The sequence below is a fragment of the Lemur catta genome, chromosome 9, assembly GCF_020740605.2.
Source record: "Lemur catta isolate mLemCat1 chromosome 9, mLemCat1.pri, whole genome shotgun sequence".
Lineage (NCBI taxonomy): Eukaryota > Metazoa > Chordata > Mammalia > Primates > Lemuridae > Lemur > Lemur catta.
In genome coordinates, this window is record NC_059136.1 from 58,358,813 (window position 1) to 58,370,907 (window position 12,095).

Consider the following 12,095-nt stretch of genomic DNA (forward strand, 5'->3'; position numbering starts at 1 on the left):
CTTATGATAAGACAATCTCTAATCATAAAAGTGCCAGGTTTTTGTTCAGACTTAAATTATTTGTGTGACAGAATATACTGAAGCTAACTGGAAAAGCTTTCTGTCTGCATGAATTGTTGATATATTATCAAAGCATTGATGTTTTCTTTCTAGAAATTGGATGAAATTTATTTATTGTCCCTTTTGAAAAATATCTTAATAGCATTATATTATGTTGACTTTTAAACCAACTCTTCTAATTTAATTTCATTAATATTAATTTCTACCTGAAAAATGATTAATCCCAAACAATTTAAAGTGAAATCAATTGTGAAACATTAGCTCAAAAATTCCTGGTGAGGACAAAAGATCTGTGATTACAACGTCAGAAACTTGGTGAAAATTGCCTAAATTTGATCACCTACATAAATTTCTATTCTCTAAAGGCTCTCCATTTCTATAGTGCTAAGCCTATCACAAAAGTAATTTTTATAAACATTTCAAATTCATAGAAATTAACTTTCTCTAAAATGCTTTCAGTGATGAAAACACATTCTTTTATAATTAGAATCAAGAAATCACTAACATGAAACTATTAATGAAACTTGAAGTTTTAAAATCAATTTGATCATCCATAGCTCTATTTTCTGGTATCTGACCAGGTAACCTACACTTAGAAAAGGCAATCTTTCTATCCATCTGCTAATTCCACACAGAATGGGTGTCCTTTTGATTGCTGCATTATATGCAAGTAGAATCAAGACCTTACTTCTCTAATATATTTTCACTAACTCTATATTACTAACTAATATTCTAGGAAGGTAACAACTTTTAAAGAGCCCAAATGACCTAGAAATAGAATACATGAAATATAAAACACATTATTGTTATCAAGCATACAAGGTCATCTGTGAAAAAAGACTGTGAGTCTACAAACCTAAATGTTAACGGAGGTCACCTCAGTGTGCCTCAGATTATGGGTGGTGTTATTTTATTTTCCAAATGTTCTTCAATGAACATATATTATTGCTGACAAATAATAAACATTTCCAAAGAAAAAGCATTCACAATTATTTGTAACATAAAGTAAAAATCAGAATACACAATGGTATGATATGATTATAACCTTGTAAAAGCATGTATACGTATGGGCAAAAATAAAGGTAATGTAGAAAAGGAGAAAACTGTTGATTTGCAGGGTATTAGAATGGTGGACGTTTTTCTCTCTGTTAGTGTCAGAATGTTGTTGGTGGGTGGGGTTGAAGGAGGGATTATATGAAAGGAATAAGCTGACACTAAAGCCAACCCTGCAGGAGAACTGCAATGAAGGGTGTCGACAGCAATGCACAGCACAGCCTCACAGGACACATTATAGAATACAACCTGAGAAAACTCTTTCACTTATTGTGGTCTACTTTCTTTTTCTTGTCTTTTATGGGAGCATGTGCAAAAAGGCTTAGGGATGTGTAAGCTAGAAATGCTGAAGAACCGTTGCTGGAGACATTTTTCTCTACCATAAGTCAATGAATGCGTTAGGCAGGCAAACACTGAGATGGGGACAATCTGGCCCTTTCTACCACTCACCAGATAGCCTGTAGGAGGTGTAGGACAGAAAGTTCTGGGGATATGATTTAGAACTGAAGTCCCCAATCTCCTGCCTGCTGCCAGGTACTGTCCAGGGCCTGTTAGGAAAACAGGACCATGCCTGAGCTCTGCCTACCCACCTTTCCCTGCCCACCCCCCCGCTGCCCCTTTCCTCCCCTGCGCCCACTTTCCCCCTGTACCCCACCCCCATCCATGGAAAAATTGTCTTCCGTGAAACCGGTCCCTGATGCTAAAAAGGCTGGGAACCACTTATTTAGAATACCTGTTCTATAGCTCTAGAAATTCATTATGGGCAAAGAGACCTTATAGCTAGATAAAACTTCAGCTATCTGAAACCCTTTGAGTATAAATTTTTTTGGTTAGTAAGCCAAGTTTCCCTAATGTCTGGAGGCTTATCTTTTAAAGTTCCCAAAAACCATTTAAGATGAAAATATTTCTAATATTTGCCTTTTAGAAGGAGACAATTCAATTTATTAACCTTTTTTTTAATACCCCGGGTTTTTCATTACACATATTGATTACAGCATCATTAAATGTCTATTGAGGGGTGTGTATGGCTCTTTTCTTCTATATTTTTGGGTTCAGGATAACTGGTGATGATTTTTTCTTTTAGTTTGTTTTTATTTGCATTTTTGTTTTATATTTTAGGAACAGGTTCTTAGTGAGGGCTCATAGAGCTGTCTTATAAGTAAAACACAGGATTTTTTGTACACACATTTTGAAACATCAGATTTTGTTTTTCCTCCTGGTTCTCATCTGTAGTTCAGACAGATGTAGCTGCTAGACAGCTGAGATACAGCTAAGTGAGGGTGTCACTAGATAAGAAATAATTTGATCATTCTTTCCTAGCATAATGCCACTATCTCATCTTTCACTGAATTACCTTTGGTCATCAGCTCCGTTTTGACTGCTGTTCAAGACAATTCTCCAAAGATCTGAGGATACTAGTTTCTTCTGGTCATTCACAAGATTGATATCTGGCAACTGCAGTTCACAAACTCTGCTTTCAGACAAACTAAATTCTCGAAATGCAACAAAAACCTTCTGGAGTTCATCCCAGTATTCCAAACTACAAGGAACCTATGTTAAAATAAAATAAAATAAATTAGAAGTTGCAAATAGGGATCATGCTTCTATATTTGCTGAAATTCAAACTAAACCTTCATAAAAGTTACAACCTTAAGACTTTTAAAGGAAGACAAGGTTATAAAAGATAGTTCAGAATTTCTTTTCATAATTACTGTATATTCATATGGTTTATTTTAAAAGACTCACTCAAGAATAATATGTGAAAACAATCACAGTTTTTTAAATAAAAAAGAAATAATGAGTAACAAATTCTACAAGGTGTCAAATGTATTGTAAACCAATAGTAATTAAAAGATAAGGTTGGAGTAATAACATACAGATAGATTAAAAGAACAGAATTAAAAAACAGAAAAAGAGGTAAGTACAGATTAAATTTTAGTATGTAATGAAGATTTCAAATAAGTAGGGAGAAGATAGAAAATGAGGTTTCAAGACCCAACTAGTCATTTGGTAAAATCAAAGTGGGTTCCTATATCATTCTTTACACAAAAGTAAATTCCAAAAGGATCAAAATATTAAAGGATAAAAAGTGAAGGCATAAGAGAAAAAAATTTGTTAATATTTTACAAAATTTTATAATAGGGCAGCCTTTTCTATGTATGACATGGAATCTATGATAAAAATAAATTTTAAAAAGCAAACTAGGATAAGACAGGTAATACTAAATGGCAGATCAAAGGATATTTGTTCTGATAGCAGAGAGCTCTAATAAATCAATGAGAAAATGATATGTAAGCATATATCAATAGAAAAGAACAGATTTGCTCTAAAATGGAAAGAGGTGGATTTGACAACTTCCATATTCCTCCACTGTGCCAAATATCTACTGCAAGCAAAGCATCTCCCTGGGGACCTTTTGCATTGCCCTTGTGGGACTTAGGGGCAAGGAGAACCAATGAAAACATGATACTCATGCTGCTTGTTATGCCACAAGCAATAAAGTTCTTTGTTTCTGACCCAGGAGTCTTATGTCTCTTGCCAGAATCCATGAAACACTAATAGGATACCTTGTTATCTTGCATAGGGTAAAATCCCAGACCCTGACAGCAATTAGTTCACAGAAGAAATATACCCAACCAGTAAACATGAAAAAATACTCAATTTTATTAATACTCAAACAAATGCAAATTACAGGAATAATGTAATATTTTTACTTTTTAATCTGGAAGTTTAAAAAGATTGACAGCTCTAATTTCTGTACAGATATGGGAAAAAAATTCTCACACAGTATTTTTGGAGGGTAATTTGGCAATATCTATTAAAAATGCTTATATTTTTTTACCTAGGAAATATACTTCTAAGAATTGGTTTTAAAGAGATTCCAATGCAAGAGTATGTGTGTGTGTATGTAGGTGGGCATGCACACATATATGTATACATATGTGTGTATTTACTTCAGTCCTGTGTGTATTATTAAGAAAAGTGAAAACTCAAATATCTATCAATAGAAGATTGGTTAAATATAACATGCAGATCTATAGAATGGATTCCTATACAACTATTAAAATAAATAAGGAATATCTGCATATATTAACACAAAAGACATCCAGGATATATTATTGAATTAAAAATATTTAGTTTTAAAACCAGAACATGTGGGTTGGTCCTATTTGTCTAGACTGGGCTCAGATGTATTTCCTCTTTTGGAAGCATTCCCTAATTAACATCCTCAGAGACAATCACTGCCTCTCTTGTGTCATCTCTAGACCTAGTACACTACTCCATCATAGAACTCATATTTTGCAATTACTTATTTACCTGTTTGTCTCCTTTAATAGACTCTGAGATCCTTGAGGGCAGAAATGGCACTTAATTTTTAAAAATATTCTTAGCATCTAACAGTTTTGGGGACATAAGAGGATCTCAAAAAAGCTCCTGGAATGAATAGATTTCTCCTGAACCTTGCTTTTCTAAATAAGTGATTCTTAACCTTTCAATAGTAATAAATGTTACCTCCACCTAAAACAAAGTTTCTTTTCTCTCCTTTAACCAGTGACTTGAGCATCCATGTGTGGGGAGATGCTAGATGGAAGAAAGGAGAACAAAATGGATATGGAGAAGAGGCTAAGTGTAATGAAGCAGAGGCACCTGTTCCGGTCAGTGATAAGTAATATGTCCATGACATTCCACTTTCAGCCACCACTTCTTGAAATTCTCTTCCTGCTTTCCATGACATAATTTTCTCTAACTTCCCTTCTCTGGGTCATTGTTCCTGTATTTTCTCTCAGCCTGAAATACCTGTATGCTCCCTACTTTCTCCCTGTCTCATGTCTAAATCCTTCCCATCTATCAAGGACCAAATCAAATGTCACCCTTCCGTGAGCCTTTTCACCTCCCCACGTGGAAAAATTCTCTCCCTTTTCTGAACACCAATAACTTTTTAAAATGGGAATCTGTTTCATAGCTTTTATCACTGTATACCTCATGTTGTAGTTATTTCTCTACATGATGTCTTCTCTGGTGGCAACATTCCTTGAGGGAATGATTTCCATTTGGCTAAGTTTTGGATTTTTACAGCACCTGGCATGGTGTATACAGCAAATGTTCAAAAAGAGTTGATGAATGAATGAATGAATAATTCATGAATGAATGAATGAATATACACATACTGGGTGAGTCAGCCCATCCCTGACACATTAAAGATTCTCTCCAAAGAAGATGGAAAGATGATGAAAGTATGAACCTTGGAGTCAGACCTATTGAGTCTGAGACAAAGCATTTTATTTAATACAACATAGTAAGAGCTTAGGAAATGTTAGGTATTTAATTATTTACCCTTCTCAAGCAGGATGTGGAAAGCGGGGTCTAAACCCTTAGAGAGACATATAAAAATCTCAGTGGAAGAGAGCAAATGAATTTAGAAAAAGCATATTAATATACCTACTGTCTTTTGTAATACAAATAATAGAATGTAAAGTTCAACATAATTTTCTTGGTGAAGAGTTTATACAGAAAATAAGGTGAAAAAATTACTTATTTCTGGCATTATCTCCAGAAGTTCTACATTAAAATTAATACATAATAGCTTATGAAAATTAGCTGTCATGCTGGAAAGTAGAGTAAGGCCTTAAGGAAAAAGTACTAATAAGTTTTGAAGTACAAGTCAAGAGTTGGAGCAGGTCCATAATTTAAAGCCGTCCAATCTGGGAATCATTGTGGGAAGCCATTAGGCAGTTTAGGGACAATGAAAGTGGAATGTACCAACAGTAGGGCTTAGAGAAGGAGGAATTGTGGGAGTTCAAAATAAAAGATGTGGAAGAATGCCAAAGAAAGACTTTATTTAATTCTCAACTTGTGTGAAGCTGGCTCTGTGGTTACATACTTCAATTAGAACATTCTCAGCTACTCTGAAAATTTAGAAAACTAAAGAAAACTTCTATAGAAATATACTCCAAAATAGGCCAGTGATGCGTTTGTCAGGATTTTCCTTAATACACCCTATTTTCTTCAATTAATAAAAGGGTATTAATAAATTCACAACAAATAAAACCCCTTAAGAATAAAATTGTGTGCTTATAAATCCATTTACAAAAGTCACATACTTTTCCTTTTTTTCCCATCATAAGATTAAACAGTCATCACTTGGTATCCTTGGGGGATTGATTTCAGGATCTCCTATAGAGACCAAATCTGTGTATGCTCAAGTCTCTGATATAAAATGGCATCATATTTTCATATAACCTATGCACATCCTCCTATAGCCTTTAAATTATCTCTAGATTACTTATACCTAATATGATGTAAATGCTATTTAAATAATTGTTATACTGTATTGTTTAGGGAATAATGACAAAAAGAAGTCTATACATGTTAAGTATAGATGCAATTTTTTTTCTTGAATATTTCAATCCATGGTTGGTTGAATCCACAGATGCAGAACCCACAGATATGAAAAGCCAACTGTATATGTCTTCAATACTTCAAAACAAAAGCTAATAACAACACTGAGTATAATTAGTATTTTAAAGGTAATTTTATTCAAATATATATTGAGCTATATATTTATAAAAGGAAAACCATATAGTGATAATCCTTATCTTATTTCTCCGTCCTAAAAAAAAGTCTCATTGATGTCATACTTGGAATAAAATCCTGGCCCTGCCATTTAAATCACTACACTGTGACCTTGGGGAACTTATTTAATGATTCTGAGCCTCGGTTCCCTCATTTATGAAGTGACGGTAATAAAACCTATATTGTTTTTAGGCCACATTAGGGATTTTAGACTTTATCTTAACGTCAATGGAATATCTTTGAAGAGTTTTAAACAAAGAAGTAATGTAATCAAATTTATTTTTTTCAAAGATTCTGGCTACTACAGAGAATAGATCCAAGCATGGATGCAATAAGACAAATTAGGAGGTGTAAGCTAGAAATGTTGGTATTAAGACCTTAGGTATGGTTGGTGGCACTGGAGTGGTATGTGGGAGGTTCTTGGGACTTAACAACTAATAAGTCTTACTGATTGACTATATATGAGAAGTGAGAGGAGAGTGTCAAGGAGAACTCCCAGGTTGCTGGCCTAAGCAATCATGTGGAGACTGATGACATTTCCTGGGATAGGTAAGAATGATTTGGGTATATGTGGGTATAGGAGAGGAGATCATGAGTTCATTTTCAGACAAGCCGAGCTGGAGGCACCAATGAACCATACCAGTGAAAATACTGGCTATTACGGAGAGTGGAAGAGGGTGTTAACTGTGCTGATGAGGTAGTTATGGGGTCATCCAGCATTAGCCTTTTGTCAGGAGCGTATAACAGAAGGACAGAGGGTAGTGAAGTTCAGGGTATTTATTTACACAAAGGTTTTTTAAATGATGAACTAAGAATGTCAACTGGTTAAAAGAGGATATGAACCAGCTACTCAGGAGGCTGAGGCAAAAGGCTCACTTGAGGCCAGGTGTGAGACCAGCCTGGGCAATATGATGAGGTCCTTTTCTCTACCCCAAAAAAGAAAAAAAAAAAAATTAGCCAGGTACAGTGGCATGTGCCTGTAGTCCCATACTTGTAAGGCTGAGGCAGGAGGACTGCTTGAGCCGAGTTCAGGGGTGCAGTGAGCTATAATTGTGACACTGCACTCCAGCCTGGGCAACAGAGTGAGACCCCATCACTATTTAAAAAAAAAAAAAAAAAACAACATAAAAAGAGTGAGCTGATGGATAGGGAGAAATCAGAGAACTATAGGTTAACATACAGTTTAATGAGATCCCTAGTGAGACAAGATCATGAATGCTGATGGCAGTGAAGAAAAAGGCTGGAAGCCATGGGCCAAGGACTTGTGAGAGAATAAGAGAGTGACCACAAAGCAGCTGGCAACAACAAAGAGGGGTGAGAATGATGTAATTAGTTACAGTGAGTCTTACAGAAGACTGGCATTTTATATGAGGGTAGGAGAGTAAAGGCAGGTGACACTGGTGAGCAAGAACACTTCCCCTCCTGCCCTTGAGGTAAAAGGACGTGAGGGAATAAACAGCCTCCACTCCAGAGGGTTGCAGTGGTGAATAGAATCCCAGGAGACAGCAAGATTTCATTCAAGGTAATGGGGTAGAAGAAACGTTTGAAGAAGAGGCTGAGGTTTAGTTGAGTTTACTAATCACAGAGCGTGTGTTCCAGAGGGCTCAGCGAAAGGGTGTGGGAAGTAGAGGAAGACAGAGGTTGGTATGAGTAGGAAAAAGAGATACAAATGAGTATCTAGATAGTAAGGGATAAATCTTACAGTTTGGGTAGTGACTAGAAAAGAGAGAAGTGAGGCATGTGTTGGAATCGAGTCCTGATTTAGGATGGACAGGGACAGTAGCCTACTGCTACTTTTTGAGGCCTGGCTTACATGCCATGTGTTCTTGCACCAGTAGTCTTAAAGAACTCTAGCTATTTCTCCAATAAACTCATAACACAGGGTCTAGTACATGGTATATGCTTAATAAGTAGTATTTAAATTAATGAATGAAGATGCTTGATGAAAAGATAACAATGTTACCTTCTTTAACAGTCTTTTATTCTAAAAAGGTCTTTTTTTATGTACTGGTTCTTTCATTCAAATTATGTTGCTATCACACTCATTTTTTAACAAATTTTGCATTTACTCACTAATTTTCCTTTGTCTTTCAGTTAGAAGTTGACATTGCCCAACCAGTCTCTAGGTTAGTAGTGATATAATTAAACTAAAAATCTAATGTGGTCATATTGTGCTTATAGCTTCATATGGTAGCAATTAATTATTCTGAAGGAATAATTCTGGGCTCTATTTTGTGTGATCTATTTAAAATAACTTTATTATATGCTTTTAGGTTTGAAAGAGATGACATGAATGATCTTTAGTTACATATCTATAACTGAGGATTTATTATTAATGTTTGTACTGAATAACCTGAAGGAAAGATGACTATTCCAAGAAAGTTTGGTTGCCAAAAAATAGTTTAGAAAGCCTGAATATCTAGTACTGAGTCATGGGAAGTGGGAACAAGTAAATTGGTTTCACTGGAAAACATTCCACATGTAACACATGGTACATTTCAAATGACTGTCAAGATTATATATTTTTTTATTACATTTTGTTTTCCTATCCATTATTTGACAGGACCTAAAAAATTAGCCAGCCATACATAATAAACTATACTCTAAGCATATGTGGTCTTTGCATATGAATATATTTTAGGTTGTATATTTGCCAGTTGGTAAGAGCACATGTATTTTTGCATTTAAAATGTTATTCCACAACTTGTTTCCATTTGATGGCTAATTTGGGAAGATCTGCATGTGTGTTGGCCATTTAAAAATATTTTTGGTACAAAGAATATTTTGGCACTTAATTTGTTTTTATTACTTAATAGTACTGCCAAGACTATTAGCAAGGTTACAACTGCCCATCTGTCCTCCTGGATGAATAGCTCTGATTTCTTTGTGCAGGAGCTGCTGAAGCTAGGCCATTACCCCTTTGCCCACCAGTCCTACTAATCAAGCTAGGCAAAGGATACAGAAGCAGTGTCTTCTCTGTATGTATGTGCACAATATTAATAAACAGTGAAAGAGAGGGGAGGTCTAGTAACTGATGTATCCTATCAGTCTGCTTCAATTGTCCTTTCCTTTGTATTTTAACAAAACAGAGTCAGGGTAGCTGACTGTGTAGGGCTGGTCAGTGAATACCAAGCCACAGCTTCCATCCTGGAGTCAGTTATTAAAGGCTGGTTACAGTAGAGGACACTGTCTTCATCATTCCTCCCACCACATTTCTAGATTTTCCAGGATGCCAAGTCACCAGGTGATTGAAGCACGGGAAAGAACAGCTGCTTGGCCATCATCTGTGTTTTTGGTAGTAGCAGTAATAGTAATAGTGATGTCAGCTTTGGTAGAAGAAACTGGCTTTTGAATAGCCCTTTACAATTTACAGATTTTCCTTATGCATTATCTTAGTGAGGAAAATATTCCTATTTTACAGATAATTATGACTTAGAGAAGTTACACAGCCTGCTCAAGATTACACATTTAGTAAGTGGCACACCTTTGAGCTATAAATCCTGCTCTTTAATTATCTTTAAAGAAGAAAAATAGACCTCATAATGTGTCATTTTACAATTTGCAGTTCCAGTTTCTTTACAGTGGATTCTTAGGGAGCAATCTAAATGGAGAATACGTTTTAATTTTTGCCATTTATCCCAGTCATTTATAAGTTACTTTATTTGGCAGTTTTTTTCTCATTAGCAATCTTTTTCCTTCAGTACTTTGAATATGTCATCTCATTGCCTTCCAGTTTATATGGATTTTGATAAGAAATCAGCTGTTAATCTTATTGAATATCTCTTATTGTGACACATTACTTCTCTCTTCTTGTTTTCAATACTTTATCTTTTGATAGTTTGTGTCTAGGTATGGATATCTTTGAGTTTATTCTACTCAGAGTTCATTGAGCTTCTTAGATGTACTGATTAATGTTTGTCAACAAATGTGGGATGTGGTCAATCATTATTTCTTCAAATAGTCTTTCTTCCCCTTTCTCTCCTCTCATTTTGGGATTCCCTTTATGCATACATTGGTAGGTATACCTGGAGTTATGCCACATGTCTCTGAGGCTCTGTTCACTTTTCATCATTCTTTTTTCTTTCTATTCTTCAGAATCAATAATCTCAGTTGACCCATTTTCGGATTTTTTCTTCTGCCTGCTCAAATCCATTGTTGAGCCTCTCTAGTAAACTTTTCATTTCAGCTATTATACTTTTCAACTGTAGGATTTCTATTTGTTTTTAAAATTATTTCTCTTTATTAATATTCTCTATTTGGTAAAGCATTATTCTCATACTTCCCTTTAGTTCTTTAGACATGGCTTTCTTTAGTTCTTTGAATATATTTAAAATAGGTGACTTAAGTTTGTTTGTAAGTCCAACATCTGGGTTTTCTCAGGGACAATTTCTATTGATTGCTTTTTTCCTATACATAGGCCATGCATATCTTACAATTTTCTATTGAAAACTTGACATTTTAAATGATATACAATTTTATATTTATAAATAACATTTTTTTTCTAGTTAGCTAAGAGTTTTAATGGTGATCAGGTATTACATTTAAGAAACATTAACTATATTATTATCAATAAACAATGGCAACTGTAATAATAAGATTCTCTCCCATCAGGGATTACTGGCATTGCCATATGTTTTAATTATTTGTTTAGTGATATTTATGAACTAATTTTGTAAAGTTTCTAATCTTTATTGTGTGGCCAATGAAGTCTCTACTTGATTAGCTTAGTGGTCAATTAATGATTAGACAGAGATTACTTGAAAAATGTGGAACCAACAACAGGTGTGATGACTGGAAGAGAGTAAGTAGATAGTTAAAAAATACAAAGTGATGTCTGAGCATAAAATAGACATGTTCAGTGACTGAAAGAGACAGTACATATGTAGAAATAGGGATAAACGGACAGCAATATGAACATTAAAACCTTAATAAGCTAAAAAACAACCAGCTTTAACCCTACACAATAAAAGATTTCTATTTATGAATGTGTTAGAAGTTAACTATCTTTTTAAACATAAAGAACATTTCTTACAATCTGTTATTTACAATTTATAATAGGAGACACATTCATCACACAGAACAAATCCAAATTGAGTAGAGATACTTTTCAATAGTTAGTAATTTAAAAAAATGTATTATGCTAATGGAATTTGGGTTTTATGTTTCTCTTCATTTGTAAAAACTCCACCAATAATTAAAGACAAATATGTTTGCAAGCTCAAATATTTTAGCCTATAATATAATATTATTTCTTTTTTTTGTGTCTGCTTTTTAGTTGATCTTGAAGAAGGAAAAGAAAAGCTTCTATACATCTTCAACTAATAGAAGTCATACAAAAAAATCCAAAACCCTTATAATATTGGAACCAGTTGAGAAACCACAAGTATTCAAATGCAGGAAATCATGAT

The 12,095-nt window shown here is 34.5% G+C and overlaps 1 protein-coding gene across 1 annotated transcript in view; it reads right to left on the bottom strand.

The window, feature by feature from the left end:
* The window catches only part of VPS13B (vacuolar protein sorting 13 homolog B), a 752,846-nt gene that overhangs the window by 109,644 nt on the left and 631,107 nt on the right, over positions 1–12,095 (bottom strand). Inside the window, exon 40 of the mRNA XM_045560402.1 lies at positions 2,468–2,664. Within this exon, the coding sequence (XP_045416358.1) occupies positions 2,468–2,664 (197 nt within the window). The remainder of the gene's footprint in view (positions 1–2,467; positions 2,665–12,095) is intronic.